Raw genomic sequence first — 24,584 nt, forward strand, 5'->3', positions numbered from 1 at the left:
TGAAAACAGGGCTCCCGAGAGCAGCAGACCTGGCGTGTAGCCAGTATTGTGGTGAGCGTCACCAGTGAGCAGGGCCTGGCTTGAGGAAAAGTGGGGAAGTGACTAGACATAAGAGAAGGCCCTAGGCACTCAGGATTGGAGACCTTCCCAGTCTGGGAGGAGGAGCTGCTGCACAGTGATTGGTTCCTGCATATTGAGAGGAGAAGCTTGGCCCGGTAGGAACAGCTCCACCTACTGGAGGAGAAGTTAATCAAACTCTAAGACTGCATTTATTAATTATTTTTTTTAATTTGGGTTTTTTTTCATTCTCATTTTTTTGTTGTTTTTTTAAACTTTTTTTAAAAAATTATTATTTTTTTAATTTTAATTTTTTTAATTTTTTTTAATTTTCTATTTTTTTCTTTTCTATTTTTTTTCTTTTGTCTTTTCATGTCTTTTCAATTTGCTTATTCCCCCTTCCTTGAATTCTACCTGCTTACTCTCATTCTCTTTAGTGACTTCTTCCCCTCCCAAGCATCAAATAAATTTATAGGAGTAAACAGTAACTCAGCAGTCAAATAGAACAAGAAGTAACATGAGCAGCATGAAAAAGCAAGGAAGAAAAGGAGTACAAACAATGCAGGACAGCCTAAATATTCAGGAGGACCTAGAGGCATCAGAAAAATGGTCAAATAAAGAACTCAAGGATTACCTTAGACAGATGGAATGGAACCTTAAAGAGGATATGAGACAGCAAATTCAAACAGTGAAAGAACACATTAATAATGAATTACATAATCAGGAGATAGAGATTATAAAAACAAATCAAACAATAATTCTAGAAATGAAGGAAACTATAAACAAAATTAAAAACTCAAATGAGAGTATCACTAACAGAGTGGAGCAAGTAGAAGCCAGAATGTCAGATAATGAAGACAAAGTATATCATCTTGAAAAGAGTCTAGCCAACTCAGAAAGGCTGGTAAAAAATCACAAGAAAAACATCCAAGAGATATGGGATAACATGAAAAAACCAAAGGAATGAGCAACCTGCTGAATGAAATAATTATAGAAAACTTTCTAGAAATAAAAAAGAAACGGATATACAAATTGTAGATGCATACAGGACACCGAGCATACAAAATCACAGTAGACCAATGCCAAGACACATTGTTATGAAGATATCCAATATACAGAACAAAGAGAAAATATTAAAAGCTACAAGAGAAAGGAGGCAGATTACATTCAGGGGTAAACCAATAAGGTTAACAACGGATTTTTCATCACAGATGCTGAAAGCGAGAAGATCCTGGAACAACGTATTTCAAACACTGAAAGACAATGGATGCCAACCAAGAATTTTGTATCCAGCAAAATTAAGCTTCAGGTACAACAATGAAATAAAAATCTTTCATGATAAACAAAAGTTAAAAGAATTTGCAGCCAGAAAACCAGCATTGCAAAGCATCTTGAGCAAAACACTACACGAGGAAGAAATGAAAAACAATAACCAAAACCATCAGTGGGAAGTGCCTCTGTAAAGACAGAGGGCGGGGGGAAAGCTAATCATGGAGAAACAAACTAAATTAAAAAAAAAAGATAAATAATCAAACATGGCTGGAAATACAAACCATCTATCAATAGTAACTCTAAACATTAATGGCCTAAACTCTCCAATAAAGCGACATAGGCTGGTAACATGGATTAAAAAAACAAATCCAACAATATGCTGCCTCCAGGAGACACATCTGATTGGAAAAGACATACACAGGCTGAAGGTGAAAGGTTGGGAAAAAATATACCGCACACACGGTCCTCGTAAGCAAGCAGGGGTGGCCATCCTCATATTGAATAAAATCGACTTCAAGACTAAGTTAATCAAAAGGGATAAGGAAGGACATTATATACCGTTAAAAGGAACCATTTACCAACAAGACATAACAATTATCAATATTTATGCACCAAATAATGGTGCTGCGACGTTCATAAAACAAATTCTCCTCAAGTTCCAGAATCAAATAGACCACAACACAATAATTATGGGTGACTTCAACACACCTCTCTCACCATTGGACAGATCCTCCAAACAAAATTTGAATAAAGAAACTATAGAACTCAATATCACAATCAATAACCTAGACTTAACTGACATATATAGAATATATCAACCATCATCAAGTGGATATACTTTTTTCTCAGCAGCACATGGATCCTTCTCAAAAATAGACCATATATTATGCCATAGGGCAACCCTCAGTAAATATAAAGGGGTGGAGATAATACCATGCATTTTATCTGATCATAATGGAATGAAACTGGAAATCAATGATAAAAGAAGGAAGGAAAAATCCTACATCACATGGAAAATGAACAATATGTTACTGAATGATCAATGGGTTACAGAAGACATAAAGGAGGAAATCAAAAAATTCTTAGAGATAAATGAAAATACAGACACAACATATCGGAATCTATGGGACACAATGAAAGCAGTTTTAAGAGGGAAATTCATCGCCTGGAGGTCATTCCTCCAAAAAAGAAAAAACCAACAAATAAATGAGCTCACACTTCATCTCAAAGCCCTAGGAAAGGAAGAGCAAAACAACAGCAAATGTAGCAGAAGGCAAGAAATAATTAAAATCAGAGCAGAAATCAACGAAATGGAAACAAAAGAAACTATCGAAAAAATTAACAAAGCTAAAAGTTGGTTCTTCGAAAAAATAAATAAGATCGACAGACCCTTAGCCATGCTAACAAAGAGAAGAAGAGAGAGAACTCAAATTACTAACATACGGGATGAAAAAGGCAACATCACAACAGATACTACAGAAATACAGAAGATAATTAGGAATTATTTTGAAAACCTATATTCCAATAAAATAGAAGATAGTGAAGACATCGATAAATTTCTTAAGTCATATGATTTGCCCAGACTGAGTCAGGAGGATACACACAATTTGAACAGACCAATATCAATGGATGAAATAGAAGAAGCCATCAAAAGACTACCAACCAAGAAAAGCCCAGGACCGGATGGGTATACAGCAGAGTTTTACAAAACCTTTAAAGAAGAATTAATACCAATACTTTTCAAGTTATTTCAGGAAATAGAAAAAGAGGGAGCTCTTCCAAATTCATTCTATGAGGCCAACATCACCCTGATTCTGAAACCAGACAAAGACACCTCAAAGAAAGAAAACTACAGACCAATATCTCTAATGAACCTAGATGCAAAAATCCTCAATAAAATTCTGGCGAATCGGATACAAAAACACATCAAAAAAATTGTGCACCATGATCAAGTAGGATTCATCCCTGGGATGCAAGGATGGTTCAATGTACGGAAATTAATAAATGTTATTCACCACATCAATAGACTTAAAAATAAGAACCATATGATCATCTCAATAGACACAGAAAAAGCATTCAACAAAGTACAGCATCCCTTTATGTTCAAAACATTAGAAAAACTAGGGATAACAGGAACTTACCTCAACATTGTAAAAGCTATCTATGGTAAGCCTCAGGCTAGCATCATTCTGAATGGAGAAAAATTGAAGGCATTCCCTCTAAAATCTGGAACAAGACAGGGATGCCCTCTATCACCACTTCTATTCAATATAGTTCTCGAAACACTGGCCAGAGCAATTAGACAGACAAAAGAAATTAAAGGCATAAAAATAGGAAAAGAAGAACTTAAATTATCACTATTTGCAGATGATATGATAATATATCTAACAGACCCAAAAGGGTCTACAAAGAAACTGCTAGAGTTAATAAATGAATTCAGCAAAGTGGCAGGATATAAAATCAACACGCATAAATCAAAGGCATTTCTGTATATCAGCGACAAAACTTCTGAAACGGAAATGAGGAAAAACACCCCATTCATAATATCCTCAAAAAAAAAATAAAATACTTGGGAATCAACCTAACAAAAGAGGTGAAAGATTTATACAATGAAAACTACAGAACCCTAAAGAGAGAAATAGAAGAAGATCTTAGAAGATGGAAAAATATACCCTGTTCATGGATAGGCAGAACTAACATCATCAAAATGGCGATATTATCCAAAGTTCTCTATAGGGTTAATGCAATGCCAATCAAAATCCCAATGGCATTTCTTGTAGAATTAGAGAAAGCAATCATGAAATTCATATGGGAAAATAAAAGACCCAGAATAGCAAAAACAATGCTAAGCAGGAAGTGTGAATCAGGCGGTATAGCAATACCAGATTTCAAACTATATTACAGAGCAATAGTAACAAAAACAGCATGGTACTGGTACCAAAACAGGCGGGTGGACCAATGGTACAGAATAGAGGACACAGAGACTAATCCACAAAGTTACAACTATCTTATATTTGATAAAGGGGCTAAAAGCATGCAATGGAGGAAGGATAGCATCTTCAACAAATGGTGCTGGGAAAACTGGAAATCCATATGCAACAAAATGAAACTGAATCCCCTCCTCTCGCCATGCACAAAAGTTAACTCAAAATGGATCAAGGAGCTTGATATCAAATCAGAGACTCTGCATCTGATAGAAGAAAAAGTTGGCTCCGATCTACATATTGTGGGGTCAGGCTCCAAATTCCTTAACAGGACACCCATAGCACAAGAGTTAATAACAAGAATCAACAAATGGGACTTACTTAAACTAAAAAGTTTTTTCTCAGCAAGAGAAACAATAAGAGAGGTAAATAGGGAGCCTACATCATGGGAACAAATTTTTACTCCTCACACTTCAGATAGAGCCCTAATATCCAGAGTATACAAAGAACTCAAAAAATTAAACAATAAGATAACAAATAACCCAATCAACAAATGGGCCAAGGACCTGAACAGACACTTCTCAGAGGAGGACATACAATCAATCAACAAGTACATGAAAAAATGCTCACCATCTCTAGCAGTCAGAGAAATGCAAATCAAAACCACCCTAAGATACCATCTCACTCCAGTAAGATTGGCAGCCATTATGAAGTCAAACAACAAGTGCTGGCAAGGATGTGGGGAAAAGGGTACACTTGTACATTGCTGGTGGAACTGCAAATTGGTGCGGCCAATCTGGAAAGCAGTATGAAGATTCCTGGGAAAGCTGGGAATGGAACCACCATTTGACCCAGCTATTGCCATTCTCGGACTATTCCCTGAAGACCTTAAAAGAGCGTACTACAGGGATACTGCTACATCGATGTTCATAGCAGCACAGTTCACAATAGCTAGACTGTGGAACCAACCCAGATGCCCTTCAATAGATGAATGGATAAAAAAAAATGTGGCATTTATACACAATGGAGTATTACGCAGCACTAAAAAATGACAAATCATGGAATTTTCAGGGAAATGGATGGCACTAGAGCAGATTATGCTAAGTGAAGCTAGCCAATCCCTAAAAAACAAATGCCAAATGTCTTCTTTGATATAATGAGAGCAACTAAGAACAGAGCAGGGAGGAAGAGCAGGAGGAAAAGATTAACATTAAACAGAGACATGAGGTGGGAGGGAAAGGGAGAGAAAAGGGAAATTGCATAGAAATGGAAGGAGACCCTCATTGTTATACAAAATTACATATAAGAGGTTATGAGGGGAATGGGGGGAAAAAACAAGGAGAGAAATGAATTACAGTAGATGGGGTAGAGAGAGAAGTTGGGAGGGGAGGGGAGGGGGGGATAGTAGAGGATAGGAAAGGTAGTAGAATACAACAGTTACTAATATGGCATTATGTAAAAATGTGGATGTGTAACTGATGTGATTCTGCAATCTGTATTTGGGTAAAAATGGGAGTTCATAATCCACTTGAATCTAATGTATGAAATATGGCATGTCAAGAGTTTTGTAATGTTTTGAACAACCAATAAAAAAAAGAAAAAGAAAAAAAATAAATAAAATAAAATTATTGCTTCGAAACCCCCCCCCAAAAAAAGTTACAAAGTTCCGCTTTCAGGGTAACTTGTGTTCTTTTATCAGTGAAGGAGTCTTTCATATTACTCAGCTCTGAGAATAGCTCTGAAGATACAGATTGTTTTCAAGAAATATAACATATCCTATTGACTTAAGCCAAAGCAGGGCCAGAATGATTTTGGGTAAAGTGTTTCTTAGTAGAAAACATCTAGAGGGTTAGCACATGGGCCTAATCTATAGAATTATTCCCTTAATTTGTGTTCCTCCAGCTCATGTCTATTTGCTACCTATCGCAAGGAGGTCCCAGAGACCAGAGCCTCAACTCAGGATGATGTGGTCCTTCACAAACACTATAGAAAAGAATTTATAGGCACATCATATATTGGGCACAGAGACTTATTTAGGGAAGCACGGAATGTATATTCAAAGGAGAATGTGGGTCATCTTGAAAGTGATAGATGATTTGGGAGTTCTCAGGCTCTTCTTTCAACCTTTTTTTTTTTGTGTGTGTGTGTGTGTGTGTATGTATGTGTTTAGCACTGGGGATTGATGGGGGGGGGTGCTTTGCCACTGACGCACATCCTGAGTCCTTTTTATTCTTTATTTTGAGATAAGATCTTGCTAAGTTACCCAAGCTGGCCTCAAACTTGTGATCCTCCTGTATTAGCCTTCCAAGTTGCTGGTATTTTAAGCATGTGCCACCTTAGCTGGCTCAGGCTCTTCTTTTAAAGGAAACTTGATGAAGGGTGGGCATGGAAAGGTATGTGGTGTAACATCAGTCTGGTGATCACAAGATGGTTTATGGTGGTCTGGCAATTCTCAAGTTGATGTCTTCTCCATTATTTGATGAATAGATAATACTGCGGAAATACCATATATTATAGGTTTCTAGGAAAGCACCCTTTAATTATAGGTTTTGTATCTTCCTTTGCTCAACCTGTTCTAAAAGTGTAGGTATTAGTTGGCTAACTGACCAACTAATGTACATTGTATAGGGCAATTTTCATACCTGGGTGAATTTCCAGTAACTTTAAGATTGTCAGTAAAGATTTGTAGATTTTTCAGACATTTGGGAGTGACAGGCCGGGAGAGAGAGCTGGCTTGAGGAATGATAGACCTGTGAGAACATTGACTGTAGGAGAGAAGGTATGAGATTACAGTTTTATTTTCCTTTGTCCTTTCTTTTGTCACCTTTCTACCTACCTTTTTATGTCTTTTCTGTCCTACCTCAACATGATGTTCAAAAGGATATCTTTTGCCTTAGTTTGCACCAAAATTCTAGGTACAGAGATATCAGACATCAAAGTTCATATGAAACAAAACTCTTTAGACATTTTACAAAGAAAATGAGAGAAAACATATTCCATGACTCTTGAACCTCCTCAGTCATTTCTAGGTTATGAAGTATAGCAGATATTATGTAAAGAAGATACCTATTACGAATACTATTCTTGGGCTGGGGATGTGGCTCAAGCGGTAACGCGCTCACCTGGCATGCATGCGGCCCGGGTTCGATCCTCAGCACCACATACAAACAAAGATGTTGTCCGCTGAAAACTAAAAAATAAATATTTAAAAAATTCTCTCTCTCTCTCTCTCTCTCTCTCTCTCTCTCTCTCTCTCTCTCTCCTCTCTCTTTAAAAAAGAAAGAGTAAATTTAAAAAAAAAAAAGAATACTATTCTTACCTCAAATCTAGTGAAGGGTTTTTTTTTTTTTTTTTGTAGTACTGCTTAATAAATATGTGATCCCTACAGTTAATAGTGCGAACTTGACCATGTATGTATGTGTATAGCAGGAGGTTAAAGTAGAAGAGACCTGGAATGCTTTTCATTATTTCTAGAAATAAATGACTTGGAAATTAATGGGAACAGAAGGTAAGTGGAATTTGACATGAAAGAACCAAGAGAAATCTGCACTGTACCGGGCTCAGAGGTATCATATAGCTCATTGCTATTTATGTCTCATATATTCTAATCACTTATGTATTTGATCCCTCTCTTGAATCTCAGATAATTGAAGGACTGATTGAAGAAGTTCAGGGTAAATAAAAGAAATCAAATATGAAAGTGGCCACAGTTTTCAAAACCATTGCCACACAGCTCTGTGACTTCCTGAAAATATACAGAACTCCCTTCCCGAATAGCTTCCTGTTTTGAGTTTCACTGCCAAAACAACTTGCTAGCACCACAGCTTATAAAGGAATGTGAGAGGCATTCAGGGGTGATAAATTAAAAAAAAAAACTGGTTTTTGAGTTCCATCCTTTGATAGAGAAGAGTACAAAGTGTCTTGAGAATATTCCATTGGTCAGTGATTAGGCAGGCATGACAGATATGGTTGGGTATGAGCAGGTATTTAGAAACTAGCAGATATTTACCAAGTGACCAAGGGAGAAACCTGAGCTTTATAACAGACACTAGACTCGTTTAAAAAAATTACATGTTGAGAGATTCCTCTTTAATTACTTGAAATTTTTCATATCATCAATTATTTTGAAAAAAAAATTATGCTAACATATCTTCTGAGTATAAAGAAGAAACTCAGAAACCAACATTGAAAATGCTTCTAAATCTAGAAGTTCATAGGCACCAGGATGATATACAGAATTTCCAGTACATATTAGTATTAAAATGTTACATTAGTTACAAAAAAATGGCCTTGGTTCTTCCAGGTAGTTAATAAGTAATTTCTTTTGTGAATGATTCTATCAAAGTGACTTTTGAGGAGCTCATCACTTGCCAGAATCAGTCCCAGTTGGAATAAAGTAATGGAGCTTTCAGCTGACACTATGGAAGGGCTACATGAATCAGAAAAACGGCACTAAAAAGAACAGCCTCAATAGAACCAATGGAATGTGCCCGTGAAAATATTAAACCCTCTCTGAAGAAAGATTTCAGAGTCTCTAATTTTTTCATTAAAAATATTTAATGGATATTCTAGATTGGATAGTCAAGTTATGTGACATTTGAGCTAATACCCAAAGAAGCAGCAAATGCAAAGGCTCTCATGAGCTTACATGTTTAAGAATGGAGAGAAGGTGGTATAATAGAAAAGGGGGAGAGTGAAAAGAGGAGGGCTATCAGGCTTCTTTAGCCATGAACAGGAGTTTGGATTTTATTCTAAGCAGAATAGGAAGATATGGGAATGTTTTGCAGAGCTGTAGGGTGTGTTCTGCTTCTGTTTCCAAGTGTCTATTCTGGCTACTGTGTAGAGAATGGACTATTAATTCCCAGGTATGAATTAATGCCAATTCCCAGGATGTGGGGTGTTTTGATGGTAAGCTGAGTAGTAGAATAATATAGGGAAATTTTGAAGCAATAACACAAATTTAAGAAGAGTGATTTTAAAAAAAAAAAAAAAGAAAAACAAGATCACATCTGTGCTGTGCATTTCTAAAAGTATGACAATCCGTCCAGTAGCCCTTGAGCATTATGTTCTTGGGAAGAGGTCAAGGTCTATCACAAAAGGATCACAAAGAAAATAAATGAGTAATATTTTGCAGTTTTCACCATTGGATATGATGTTAGCTGTGAGTTTTTCATATACAGCCTTTATTATGTTAATGTATTTTCCTTATAATCCTAGTTTATTGAATTTTATCATGAAAGAATGTTGAATTTTGTCAAATGCTTTTTCTGCATTATTTGAGATCATCATATGATTTTCCCCCTCATTCCATTAATGTTGGATATTTCATTAGTTGATTTTTGTAGGTTGAACTATCCTTGCATTCCAGCAATAAATCCCACTTGGTGATGGTATATAATTGAACTGTTTGGTTTGGTTTGGTACTAGGGCTTGAACCCAGAGATGCTTTACCACTATGCCACATCCCCAGGCTCTTTTTATTTTTTATTTTGAGACATGGTCTCGCTGTATTGCTTAGGATCTTGCTAAGTTGCCCAGACTGGTCTCAAACTTGTGATCTTCATGTCTCATTTTCCCAAGTTTCTGGGATTACAGGCATGCACCACTGCACCCAGCTGAATTAATTTTCAAACAAAGTCAAGTCGGGAATTTCTTATGCCCCTGGTAACTAGCACTTGAGAAGATAAATATCATTTTAGACTAGACTAAGTTGTATTGACTCAAATATAAATTATGGTTTGCATAAACACACTTTAATAAACTGTGTGTGTGTGTGTGTGTGTGTGTGAGAGAGAGAGAGAGAGAGAGAGAGAGAGAGAGAGAGAGAGAGGAGGGGAGGGGGGAAGGGGGAGGGGAGGTTCAGGCATCATACTGCCTCTATTCAAATCATGTTTCTGATACTTACTAACTGGGTAATCCTGGGAAAGTTTTTAACTTATTTGTGCTATTTCCTTAGTTGTAAAATAGAAGTTAAAATAAACCTACTTCAGGGCTATTGTACAAATTAAAAAGACAAACTAATACCTGGCATATAGTTAGTGCTCTGTGAGGGTAACTATCATTATATAATTGCACTCTGATTAATGAAAGATAGAGATCTTTTGCTAAATTCAAGTTTTAAAAATTGCCAACTGAACTATTTAATGGCAAGGAAAACATTTATAATTGAAACTATAGACAGAGACCTTTAGATAAAAGATTTTCAACTTTATCATTTGTGCATATCATCTTATTTACACCTGAAAAGAAACCAAGATGCCTATCCTTAAGTACACCCTCATGTAACAAAAAGTAATCTTCCAATCTGCAGAGACTGCACATAAATGTAGGGGCCTGACCTTGAAATTTCTTAACATCTGTGATAATGTGCACAGTAAGCTGACACACTTCTCTAGTGCCTACTCCAATGGGCCTGGTGTTAGTATACATCATGCTCATCTATCTCCCTCACTAAAGCAGACATTTCTCAAGGTCAGGGTCCATGCCTAACCTTCACTATAATGCCATCCCTCTCCCCACAGGGCCTCAATCTCAGCAAATATGTCCGAGATTGAATTCTGTCCTTACATTCCCTTGACCATTTTTCTCTGCAGTATAAGATATAAGCCATTGTTGTAAGTTGAGAGTCATAGATTTAAATTCTGCCTTGCCCCTCTCTTACCCAAGAAATTTGAACCAGTAACTTCATAAACCAAATTTTAAACTTCTCACATATAAGATAGGAATAATATTTATCTCAAAGGTACTGTGAGAACCAAGTAAGGCAATGCATATACTGTGTTGTGGAAAGTACTCAGAAAGGTTCAAAAAATTTTTATCTGATTCTGAATTTTGGTGTATCAAGTCAACTCAATTCAATTCCTAGACTTTTTTTTTCTTTTTTGGCTGAGTTGCATTTATTTTTCCTCTTGTCATATTTCCATGATGTTAAAAAGAATAGCACTTTATTTTGAGGAAAATTTTAGATTTACAAAATATCTGAGTAGATGATACACAGAGTTCCTATAGTGGTACCCCACCTCACCTCCACACATAGTTTTCTCTATTATTAATATTAGAAGTAGTAGTATGGCACATTTGTTTTAATGAACCAATATTGATGCATTTTTATTAATTAAAGACTATAGTTAGTTCAGACCTTAGTTTTTACATAATGTCCTTCTTATGTCCCAGGGTACCATCTGAGGTGTCATATTACTCTTAGTTGTCATGTCTCTTTAGTTCCCCCTTGATTGTGACAGTTTCTTAGTCTTTTTTGTTTTGATGATTTAACAGTTTTGAGGAATATTGATTAGGTGTATTGTAGAGTGTCCATCAACGGGAATTTACATTGTGTTTTTCTCATGATTAGACCACAGTTATAAGTTTTGGGAGGAAAAATCATAAAAGTCAAACACCATTATTTCTTAATATTAAAGATACATTCTATGCACATGGCTTATCACTCTTGATACTGACTGATCACCTGGCTATAATAGTATCTGTTAAGTTCCTCCACTGTAAAGTTGCTGCTTTCCCTTCTTTCCATATTGTACTATTTAAAAGAAGTCACTATGTGCAGCCCACACTTGTGGGGAGTTGTGCTCCCCAGCCTAAACATTTTAAAAACAAATACTTGTTGCATGATACCATGCTAGATTCTTTAGCAGAGATATATGTCATTGTCTGACTTTTCTAGAGTTCCTTTTAAGGGAAGATTCTCTACCCACAACCTCTGCTAACTGGGCAGCTGGCCACAGGACCCTGATCAGGAGAGATGGCTACCTAACCTTCAGTGTTAACCTTGAGCAAGTAAAAACTTGTTGGCATTTGATATTATTCAGTTTTCTCACATTAAAAAAAACTTTACCAAATGCAGTTAGAGAATTCTGTTTATTTAATAAATTGAAAGCATACTTTCTGATGAAAAAGTCTCCAAAATTCTTGCATACTATGTAAGTGAAGTAAATTGAGTGAAGTCTACTTCTTTCTTTCTCATAGTCTTCAATATCTTTTCAGCAACAATATTATACACATTGAAAAAGGAGTTAAAAGTGTTAATAAGTGCTCTACTGCTTAAAGGAAATTGTTGAGTGTGTTAAAGAACTGATGAAAAATGTATCTGTCAAGGCTTTTCTTAAAAGGGACATCACTTAAGAACAGGAACAAATAACATCACCTTGACATGAACAATAATGACATTGCCATGACCACCTTTCAAATGATTTTCATTCCTTGAAGAATTTTATTATTTTACATGGATATTCCTAAATACTGATCCAGGATGGGAACAAGTAAAACCATCATGTGTATCATTGGAGAAGAGAATAAAAATTGATGATAAGGCTTGGGATGTCACTCATTGGCAGAGTACTTGCCCGGCATGTGCACATCCCTGGGTTCAATCCATAGCACTGGAAAAAAAAAATGCAGTCAGGAGGAAAAGTAGATGGAGAGAGGGAGGAAGTACTCGGGACTGAAGTAGAGCAAATTATATTCCATGTATGTGTGATCATGTAAAAATGAACCCCACTGTCATGTATAGCTATAATGCACTAAAAAAAGTAACCCCCCCCCCAAAAAAAAATCACAACCAAGAAATCAAATAACCTAATCAATAAATGGGCAAATAAACTGAATGGATTATTTCTCAAAAGAAGAAATGCAAATGGCCAACAAATATATGAAAAATGTTCAATATATTTAGCAATTAGGTAAATGCAAATAAAAACTACATTGAGATTTCCTCTGATTCCAGTTAGAATTGCAGCAATCAAAAATACATATAATAGGGGCTGGGGTTGTGGCTCAGTGGTAGAGCACTGAATGAAGCACTGGGTTTTATCCTCAGCACCACATAAAAATAAATAAATAAAATAAAGGCATTGTGTCCATCTACAACTAAAAAAAAAGAATAAAAACAATAATAAATGCTGGAGAAAAAGGAACACTTTTACACTGTTGGTAGGATTGTAAATTAGTACAACCACTACAGAAATCAGTATGGAGGTTCCTTAAATGACTAGGAATGAAACCACCATATGATTCAGTGTCTAATTCTAAAGAATTAAAGTCCTCATACTATAGTGATATGTGGATACCTATGTTTATAGAAGCACAATTCACAATAACCAAACTACAGAATAGCCGTAGCCAAGCCAAGGAAGTGTCAACAGATGAATGGAGAAAGAATATATGGTATATATACCAAATGGAATTTTATTCTACCATAAAGAAGAATGAATTACATCATTTGCTGGAAAATGAGTGGAAATTGAGAGCAATATATTAAGCAAAATAAGCCAAACTCAAAGTCAGAAGTTATGTTTTCTCTCATATGTGGAAACTGAAGAGGAAAAAGGAAAAGAAAGATGGGGCAGATCTCATGAAAATGGAAGGGAGACAGTACTGTAGAGGAAAGGAAAAAGGAGGAGAAGGGTGGAGAGGGAGAGGGGAAATACTAGGGAATGATATTGATTACATTGTATTGTTATCAATTGTACATGTACAGACATGTAACAATAAGCCACATCATTATGTATGATTATAATGCACCAGTAACAAATATGGGCAAAATAATACTACTGATATTCCATTTTTGAATATTCATCCAGTCAACAAATATTGGTTCCTAATTGTAGGTACTCTAAATATGTGTATGTGCATGTGTGGATATGTATTTTTCTGTCCTGGTAATTTACCTGAAAAAAATCTTTGACTTCTTTTCATTTCTCTAAAAGAAAAAGAGAGAGATGAAATGCAATCCTGAAAAATGGAAAAGCAGTTCATGCCATGAAAGATGGTATGTATGTGCTTCAACAAATCAGTTTCAAGGAGTGGTTTTCAGAATTTTTAATTTTTATTTTGTATCAGCACCCATTTGGGAGCTCAGTTTATAATGATAATGTTGTCCATGTTTTCTCATTAGTGATTGTTTAATGCACAATAGAGAGATAAGTTGCATTTGATCACTGTAGAAGCTATATTACGATATAATTGTAACATAGACTTTAACTGCAAGAAATTTAAGCAAATTCTACAAAATGGGTACTGTTAAGGAAAGCTACATCATCAGGAAAATACAAAGTATGTAATTTAGATATTTACAGTTCGATGAGAAATAATTTAGTTCATCCACAAATGAGTATATTTATTACTGGGGACCCCTGGTGATGGGGGGATTCTTTCTACTCAGATTTAGATTCAGCATGCATTTTTGAATGCCCATTATAATAGAGCACTTTCCCATATAATGACTATATCTGTAAGCTCTTAACTCAAAGGAGAGAAGGTAGTGTTCAATTTGAGATGTGGAATTTAAACTCTGAAAGGTTTGGGTGCCATATGTTTTTGTTTTTGTTTTTGTTTTAATCACATGAAGATAAAATTCAGGAAGAAGTTTATGAGTAGGGAAATTGCTACTGTTGCCTGCCTGGATGATTACAAATGTCATTACCTGGTTGATTATAAGAGCTCAAAAATCTTTACCTGAATTGAAACCATAATTTAGATTGCAGCATTAGCATTCCTGAGCCAGGGTTTTGAGAAACCAGATTGTTTTAGAGCTTCACTAATAGGAATCTAATATTTTCTGCCTTGCTCTTTTCTCACATAAATAAAGGGAAAACTCAGAGTACATGACTTATTAACTATAGTTGACCACTGGAAAAAGAACATGAAACACATTTTTAACGTATTTTTAAAGTGCCATAAATTTCATCATAATTTCTGTCAAAGATGTGTGACACAAAGCTATTTATGTAATCCATAGGAAGATGCACATTATCTGAAGAGGCTGTGTTATTTAAACTCCAAATTGAAACCCTTGCTCTGCAAATTACATTAACAGGAAAATAAAAGAAAATATTTAGGATCAATAAACTGACATCAGTGGTGTGGTCAGCTTATTGGAAAAGGACACCAAGAATCTCAGATTTCTCTCCTTGATTAAACTGTTCTAATAAGTGCTAGCACTATCTGCATCTTCTGTACCCAGGTCTTGAGCATCTCCAATGCACAGTGCTGCAAGGTAGGTATGAGAACACAGCTTCTGCGGCTTGCCTGTTGGTCTGTTGCTATGGCTGTCTCTCTTCCTATGGTTAAAAAAAAAAAATGACTCTCAGTTGAGTTTACTTCTTTCCTTGTTTTTTTAAAAAATAGAGAATGGGAGTATATTAAATCCGAAGAAACTTTCAAATGAGGAAGACTCAAGAACGTGTTCTATTCTTTCCCTGGGTCACAGAACTGTGCAGAAGCTTCTGCACAACTAGCAATCTTTTCTGTCCAAAAGAGACTTCCCCAAGTGACCCTAGGTTTACAGTGTGACAAGACAGTGATCTTCCTTGCTTCATTTGGAAAGAGTCTCTCATCTCAGGCATCTAGTAATTCACCATTTCTCTCATTCTCTGCCCTGTGCAAACAGTGTGTGTCATTGTATCACTCTTCCAATCCACTTGACCCCAAAAAGATGAAGACACTTGGGGAACTGGATGTTCACCAATAGAATGAACAAAAAACAACAAGTAGCATTTTGTTTGTGAGGGTGTGCCTATTTTTTTTAAAGAGAGAGAGAGAGAATTTTTAAATATTTATTTATTTATTTTTTTAGTTTTCGGCGGATACAACATCTTTGTTTGTATGTGGTGCTGAGGATCAAACCCGGGCCGCACACATGCCAGGGGAGCGTGCTACTGCTTAAGCCACATCCCCAGCCCCATGGGTGTGCCTATTTTATCTTTCAAGTCCTACCCAGAAATAGTGGATTCCAGAATTTGCAATAGATCCTGAATATAAAAAGACCAGTGACTTATTAAATGCTGCCTATTAGGGAACTATGCTCACAGTATCCAGTAATAAGAGGTAATAAAGAAAATAAGGAACTAAATACTACAAAAAAATTAAAATTCATCAGTGAATATGTGCAAAATATTTTTAAGTATTTTGATCATTGTCTCTAACTACAAAAATGTTTGGGAGCTGGTGGCAAGTTATTCAATATCCCACAGAAGTGCTTAAAGCAAACATTTGAGTCAACTGTTAAGATAAACAATATCCAAAATAAGTTCTAGAGATCTTCTGTACATGTGCTTGAAGATAAAATGGTGTGCACTTTGAAATATGTTAAGAGGGTAGGTCTCATGTAAAGTGTTCTTCCAAAAAGAAGTGGGTTGTGGTGTTGGATATCTTCAGTACCGTATTTGTGTGATGGCATCTTAGATGTCTGCATATATCCAAACTTGTCAAGTTGTACACACTAAATATATACAGTTCTTTGTATATTGATTATACCTCAACAAATCGGTTTTTTAAAATGATAGACTCGTTTCAGATTGTATACAGACCATGGGATTAGTAGAAATGTAGTTGGAATTTCCAGCCCTGAAAGCTTCTTTATTCTAGATCCCTAAAGTCATACTAATTCCTACTGAGCAAACAGAAAATAAATTACTCTCAAATTAAACTTCCAACAAGATAACAAAGAACAACACATGGTTCTTTATCTTTCCCAAATGTAAAGACTACATGAATATTCCAGCTTCAGAGAATTTTAGCTGTTCAAAGCAAAAAGCTGTGCTCAGATCTTCTCTGTCAGTGTTATCAGTCTTCTGGGCCCACATAGCCCTCAGCCTTCTTGTTCCTAAATGATTTCCTTCTATCTAATTAATGTCTGCAGTTCCAAGTCTGATGGTTCAGATAAACTGCATGTCAAATCTTGGCAGCTATGTCATCTTTTTGTGGGAAGGTCAAGTAGTCCTTTGAAAAATTTGAAGGACACAGAAACAGTACTAATGCACTTGTTTAGAGTTGGGAAAGGACTGCAAGACAACACAATATGGATACACACAATAGCCTTCCACAATTGTCCCCAACTTACTTCTTTAGAGTCAGCAGGCAGCTCCTCTCTCCTTTCACTACTATGTACTCAACATACAGTCTTCATGGCCTCCATGCCTTTGCATGTGCTGTTCCCTCTGTCCCGTCTCATTTTCTTTAATGGAAAATCTATTATCACCCTTGAGAATACTGCAGCTTCTCAATTTAAAAAACTTCCAATAACTCCAGGGCAGTTTGGTCATTCCCTTCTCTGTGCTTTTATAAGCCTTTCTTCATATCTCCATTAGAACACTTGTCACATTATGTTGTAGTCATGTGTTGAATCTGAGGGCAGCGATCCTGCCTCAATCATCCAGTAATTAATACAGCCCCTGGCAGAAAGTATATATTCTATGCTGTTTTTGCATGGATGAACGAATGAATGAACAAACCATCATTGTCCAAGTTGCTTTACTTTTCTGCAAAACTAGCTAAATAATATCATTGCTTTCAGTGTTATAATTTGCTCTATAATAAGTGTAACAGGAGGAAGAGAATGAAAGCACTAATTGCAACATTCTTAGAGGCTATAGATTAAGCAAACTTATCCAAAAAGGTGGGGAAAATATCAAAATCAGAATGCTAATCATAGCTTTACAATAACAATGGAAATATGTTTATAAAATCATTTGCATTTCTAATTCTCTTTTCCCTCAACATAAAATAACAGAAAAATACCACACAGATGTCATGTGTAGACTTTGCACCAGAAGTCTTTTAAAAGATCAAAACAATAATGGGGTGTAATGATAGAATGCTTGCCTAGCATACACAAGGCTCTGGTTTGTTCTCCAGGACAGGGGAAAAAGAAGAAAAAAAATCGAAACAATAGATTTTTACAGTTGAAAGGGATTTCTTGATTATCTATTTCAATCCTGTACTGTATGAGTCTCTATGATATCCCTGATAATTACTAATCTAGCTTTTTACTTGAACACTTTCAGGGATGAGGAACTCATTATTTAAGATGGTGTTTGATTCCTTAATTTGAAAATTTTATTTTATTTTATTTTTTTAAAATTTTGTTTTAGTTATAGATGAACATAATACCTTTATTTTTATGTGGTGCTAAGGATTGAACCCAGTGCGTCACACATGCTAGTCTAGTGCTCTACCACTGAGCTACAACCCCAGCCATAATTTGACAATTTTAATGTTCAAATCTGCTTCCATGTAATCTTCAGCCATTGACCCAGTTTTCTTCTTCTTCCCTTTCCTCTTTCTCATCTTCATCCTTGTCCTCCTCTTCCTCTTCCATGTCTTCCTCCTCTTTCTTCTTGACTGAACCTAGGATTGATCTACCACAGAGCCACATCTCCATCCCTTTCATTTATTTATTTATTTTATTTTGAGACGGGGTCTCCATAAGTTGCTGAGGCTCTTGTCTTAGCCTCTCAAGTAGTTGGGATTACAAATGTACACCACCTGCCCAGCTTTACTTCTTTCTTAAACCACAGAGAGTACTCCTTATGCTTAGGCAACCCTATCAATAATGAAATGCAGCTATATAATCGTTCCCAGTCTTTTTTTCAGCCCTTTCCAGTTTCATTCCAGTACTTCTCATATGCCATATTTTCAGCATTTTCACCAAACTAATTTATATCCTTAGAATATATTCCAGTTTGTCTTAAACACTTCTAAAATGGAGACTGGAGCTCACTCCAAGTGAGATTTAAGCAGAATAGAACTAACATATATCTTTCATTGTAGACTCCATACAGTTACTGCTGAAACTTGGACTTTTATTTGAGGTAGAGTCATACCTTGGCAATGCTTAGCAGAAAAAAAAAATTACATAAAGCTTGGGTGCAACCAGAGCTAAGAGAACTGATCCAACACTGAAAATGGCTCTTTCGTTGAGAGGAGAGTTGCCTAAAGGAGCCTAGCTATGTTATAGTACTTTTCTTAAGCGTTTTAAAAAATGTCCTTAATAGAGACATTTAAAGGGCTTTGATGGTGATGAGCAGGCTATAGCAGTATTTGAAATTAGACAAATAGTAGAATCATATTTCCATTTGGTTTTGGAGGAGACTCTCAATCATTAGTTTGAGGGACACGAGATCGGGACCCAACCCCTGGAGAAAGAAGTTGCAAAATGCTAGGCAATTAAAGTAAAAGAGAATAAGGTTCAAAGAAGGGCTACATTTTAAAGGAAAAACTGAGGTAGTATCAGAATCAAAGTGACTCTGGAGTAATAAAGACCTTTGTTCTTTCTTCGGGCATGGTGGCAAATGCCTGTATGGCTCAGAGTGGCTCAGGAGGCTGAGGCAGGATCACAAGTTCAAAGCCAGCCTCAGCAATTTAGTGAGGCCTAAGTAACTTAGTGAGACCCTGTCTCAGGATAAGATATAAAAAGGGATGGGGTCTTTAAAAAAAAAAGGGGGGGGGGGGCTGGGGATATGGTTCAGTGGTTAAACATCCCTTGGTTCAATCCCTGGTACTTGTTGATGTTGAACTCCGTCAACTTTGCTTTCCAAGCCTGAGTTTCCTAGTGTGAAAATGGGGATAATGCAACACACTTAAGGACTGCTGTAAAGATTTAATAGGATAATGTATGTAAAGGAGGGAACATAGTGCTTATCAAAAGTTATTACTACACCTTAACATGCATGAATAAAATGAATTTTAGAATAATTTACTTTTGAAGCTTTTAAAATTATGCATAAAAAGCCATTTCAAACATTTTTAACATTTCCTTTAAGAAAAGCACTGTATTTTGGGGGGAAAATAATCAAGGTAATTGGAGTGGTTGAAAAGGACTTGTAAATAAGCATAACATATATGATTAATTATCATAACAATTGTACTGATAATGTGGTTATACTTCAAATTTCATTCATAAGTAAGATAACTTTGTCATAAATCTTCAGAATGAGAATTTTTGTAAAGTATAAACTCAATATCATCAATTGAGCCAGAATTTTTCTAGGTGGTACAACTCAACATTTGTCAGAACAGTTTGCATAAGCCCTTTTCCCTAGCACTCTGTTGTTTTTGTTCTATTATCCAATTATCAAAAACTTAAGAGGACTGGGCACCACCCAATGGGGGTGTGTGGCTGTTTGGACTAAAGTTGAGATCCAGAGAATTGAGAGTGACATCATCTGCAACAATAAATAAGCTCTTCTTGATGAGCAGAAGAACCATATATGAAAGTCACACTTGAGGATCTGCAGCCCATTTCATCAGCTTCCTCAAGTTCACTAAACATCAATACAGCATCAGCTGCTATTTCACCTGAAGGAAGGGCTTCTCTGAAGTTGTCTGGTAAGTCCTCTTTTAATTGTCACTTTAAATTACACGACACTTTTGATAATCATGTTTTCTACAAATATGCTATTTGTTCATGATTAAATTTTAAAGAGGTTAAATTACATTAAATATTAAATATAACAATAGAATAAATTTATGCTAAGCATATAAGTCATTTATTTTTGTGATGAAAGCCTTTTGGGATAACTTTTTTTAAAACTTCTGAAATTATAGAAAATTAATGAATATTCTGCATTATATGCTTTAGTAGTCAATAAAAATTTTGAAATAAACAGGCTGGTAGTGAATGAATAGTTCTGATGTAAATAATATATTTTTGTTAAGTGGAAGGGCTGGGGCTATAGCTCAGTGGTAGTGCACCTGCCTAGCATACGTGAGGCACTGGGTTCGATCCTCAGCAGCACACAAAAATAAATAAAATAAAGGTATTGTATCCATCTACAACTAAAATTTTTTTTAAAAAAAGGAATATTTGTTAAGTGGAGTAAAATTTCACTTTTCTTTCAGACTACCCTTACCTAGATGGCTTATTTTATGACTTCGAGAGAGCTCAGGTTGAAAAAACTACCATTAATGGCTAAATGTTTATTTCCTTTTATATAAATGACAACTTTTTAAACTTTCCTTGACTTTAAATAGTGCACAAATTTTAAAGATATTTAACATCATTTTAAGGCTTTTATTCATGGTATTTCTATAAGAAGTCTATTTCCCTCTTAAGAACAAGGAAACAAAGCAGAGATTTGTAGGTCACTAGGTGAATGGAACAAAGCTAGGATTAGACACTTGATCCTCTCATCCTCCACCTGCAGTGAATATTTCCAACATAACCCAAAAAAGAGATGGTCTTTTGTTGCTCCATGCATAGATACGTTGATGGTTATATTTTTTCTTATGCTACCTTTAAAATAGGAGTACCTATGGGGTGGGGATGCAGCTCAGTGGAAGAGTGCTTACATAGCAAGGCCTTGGGTTCCATCCCCAACACTGAAAAAAAAAAAAAGAAGTATATAGCCATTGAACATGTCTGTTAAAAGACAGAACAGTGAACATTTAGAAAAAAGCACGTGTAAATATGCCTTTGCAAATATTGAAATGCAGATTAAGGTAAAAATCTTTTTCATTAATATGAAAATTTTTACGATTAAATGAGGAAAGAGCTAAAAGTTATACTCAAACATACTTGTTAGTGAAGTAAGTAGAAGAAATAAGGTGTAGATAAGCATTTTATTAAGAGCCAGAGCTCAAAATGCACATATAAGTAATTATGTGATTTTTAAATGCTTTAATATGTACTTTTTAATGCCAGAAGTGTGCATTCATTCAGTAAGACCCTCAAAATCAGACTTTACTATTTGGCATTTATGGTTGTTATGCCATTGCCTGAAATGAAGTTTAATCACGAAAATGACATTTGCTAAGTAAATATTGATAACAATTTTTACCTAATTTTAAGACTAGTCAATTTCAAGCCTGTTCAAGCATTTATGCATAGCCAACATAAAATGTGTGGGAATCCTCAAAACAAAACTCTTCCATTCATCATGTGGCTTAAAATTCATATATTCAAACCTGCACAGCAATCTCAAAAAAATACTTAAGAAAATTAATCTAATTTCTCAGAGTATGTGTGTGTATATCTGATGTTACTAAAGTATTCCCTATATAAAGAGGCTGATTCCAAAAGCTTCTCCTAAAAACCAACCCAATTAATTACTATACACTCTGTGATTGATTATATGGTTATAATTGGAAACTACTATCAATATTATTATATGGTTTGGAACACTAGAATATTTTTAAATAACTCGGTTTTGCTTTTCCTTTTAGTAAAGATGATGTCTGCAAAAGACATGGCAAAAGTGATGATCGTCATACTTGCAATTGTTTTTCTTACAAGAACGGATGGGAAAGCTATTAAGTAAGTACTACAACCTCTTTTGCATGGTGAAGGCATGGAATAAGTGGGAAGCTAATGGAGTCGTCCTCTCTGTTTCTGTTCTTCCAGGAAGAGAGCTGTGAGTGAAATACAGTTTATGCACAACCTGGGGAAATACTTGGCCTCCCTGGAGAGGATAGAATGGCTGCGAAAGAAATTACAGGATGTGCACAGATTTCCTAGCCTTGGAGCTCCACTACGCGCTGGAGAAGGTGGTTCCCAGAGATCCCCCCAAAAGGAGGAAAATATCCTTGTTGATCACCACCCAAAAAGTCTTGGGGAGGGAGACAAAGCTGATGTAGATGTATTAATTAAAGCTAAATCCCAGTGAATACAGATGTGATCAAGGCACTGCTGTGAACAGCTAGGGCAACAATATTACACACTGTTCACTTTTCTAAACTCCAAGAAGACTACCAAATGCCAATATTTCTACTGTTACCAAACTTTGCATATAATCCTTTGCTAGACCTGATGGCTGCAATATTAATTGATTATTTTAATCTAACTGTTATTCGTTAAAGAGCTCTTTTGATCATTCTTTCTCTATTATTCTTTTTAAAAGTATGTAGTGCATAACTTGTGAAATAAATTGCACATTTTCACATGTCTCCCTCATAACGCAAAATAAAAATTTAATCTTGAATCAAAAGTACTGAAATGTTTCTTTCTTGCTAAAAGTAAGTCTTTTGGGTTATAGTGAACACCCCAATGTTTATATTGACATGGGTAGGAAGAACAAAATGAAAAAAAAATTTTCAAAAAAATTCAATCATATTTGATATTTTGAACATAATCCATTTCTCATATCAAAGTTCTAGGTTCCCAAATTCTCACTGGATACTGTTGTCCTCTTCATTTCAGGAAAGACAATGAAATGCTCTCCTGAGAAAAAGAGCAAAAAATACTTTAAACCTTGAGTGCAAAAGCATTTGTTCCTCTCTAAATCCATGTCTGTATTCCAAACCCCAAATTTCAAGAGATACAATTGTAATATTTTTTTATTTTAACAAGTACCTATTTAATGTCCATTACTTGTGATGTACTTGTCAGTCCTGTAGTATGCATACAATAGTAGACAAAGTGTTCATGAAGCCTATAATTTAGCCATTAATTCATTATTAACTTTGGTCAATCCTGTGTATGGAAAATACAAAATACTGAAGGAGTGTACAGTAAAGAGCCACCCTTGGGCTGGGATTGTGGCTCAGCTGTAGAGCGATCGCCTAGCACGGGCGGGACCTGGGTTCGATCTTCAGCACCACATAAAAATAAAGGCATTGTGGTGTGTCCATCTACACCTAAAAAATAAATAAAATATAAAAAAAAAGAGCTACCCTTTTTAGATCAGTGCTGCCTGATAGAATTTTCTATTATGATATAGTCCACAGTCTGCGCTGTCCATCATGGTAGCTACATTTGCATTTACCTAAAATGTGGCTAGTGTGACCAATGATGGATCTAAATTTCTTTTTTTAAAAAAAAAAACTGGGCGTTTTCTTTTTCTTTTCTTTTTTTTAAGTTTCTTTTTTAAAATTTGTTTTAATTAGTTACATATGACAGTACAATGAACTTGACATATCCTACATTTGAATCAGATGGGGTATGATTTCTCATTTTTCTGAGTGTACAGTTTGCAGAATCACATTGGTCATGACCCACAGCAATAATAATGTCTATTTTATTCTGCTGCCCTTCCATTGCCCCCTTCCTCTCCCCTTCCCTCCCATCACTTCTCTCTACCCAATCTAATGTGACACACTTTTTTTTTCTTTTTCCTCACTTCGTCATACATGTATTCTGTATAACGATGAGGGTCTCCTTCCATCGTCCGTGCAATTCCCCTTCTCCCTCCTTTTCCCTCCCACCTCTCTTCCCTATTTAGTGATAATCTTCTTCTCATGCTCTTTTTCCCTACCCCATTTTGAGTCACCCCCCTTATAAGACATTCGGCATTTGTTTTTTAGGGATTGGCTAACTTCACTTAGCATAATCTGCTCTAATGCCATCCATTTCCCTGCAAATGCCATGATCTTGTTTTTTTTTTTAGTGCTGAGTAATATTCCATTGTGTATATGTGCCACATTTTTTTTTATCCATTCATCCATTGAAGGGCATCTAGGTTGGTTCCACAGTCTAGCTATTGTGAATTGTGCTGCTATAAACATTGATGTGGTTGTGTCCCTGTAGTATGATGTTTTTAGGTCTTTTGGGTATAGACCGAGAAGAGGAATAGCTGGGTCAAATGGTGGTTCCATTCCCAGCTT

At 35.7% G+C, this 24,584-nt stretch overlaps 1 protein-coding gene across 1 annotated transcript; it reads left to right on the forward strand.

Moving 5' to 3' along the window:
- Positions 1 to 22,200: 22,200 nt before the first annotated feature.
- Positions 22,201 to 22,648, forward strand: Pth (parathyroid hormone). Its single transcript, XM_046437989.2, has 2 exons — positions 22,201 to 22,299; positions 22,387 to 22,648. Exons 1-2 carry the CDS (start codon positions 22,214 to 22,216, stop codon positions 22,646 to 22,648), a joined length of 348 nt encoding a protein of 115 aa, XP_046293945.1. The 5' UTR covers positions 22,201 to 22,213.
- The last annotated feature ends 1,936 nt before the right edge of the window (positions 22,649 to 24,584 follow it).

The sequence above is a fragment of the Marmota monax genome, unplaced genomic scaffold (assembly GCF_021218885.2).
Source record: "Marmota monax isolate L192 unplaced genomic scaffold, Marmota_monax_Labrador192_F-V1.1 WCK01_AAM20220418_F8-fsc00061, whole genome shotgun sequence".
In the NCBI taxonomy this organism is placed as follows: domain Eukaryota; kingdom Metazoa; phylum Chordata; class Mammalia; order Rodentia; family Sciuridae; genus Marmota; species Marmota monax.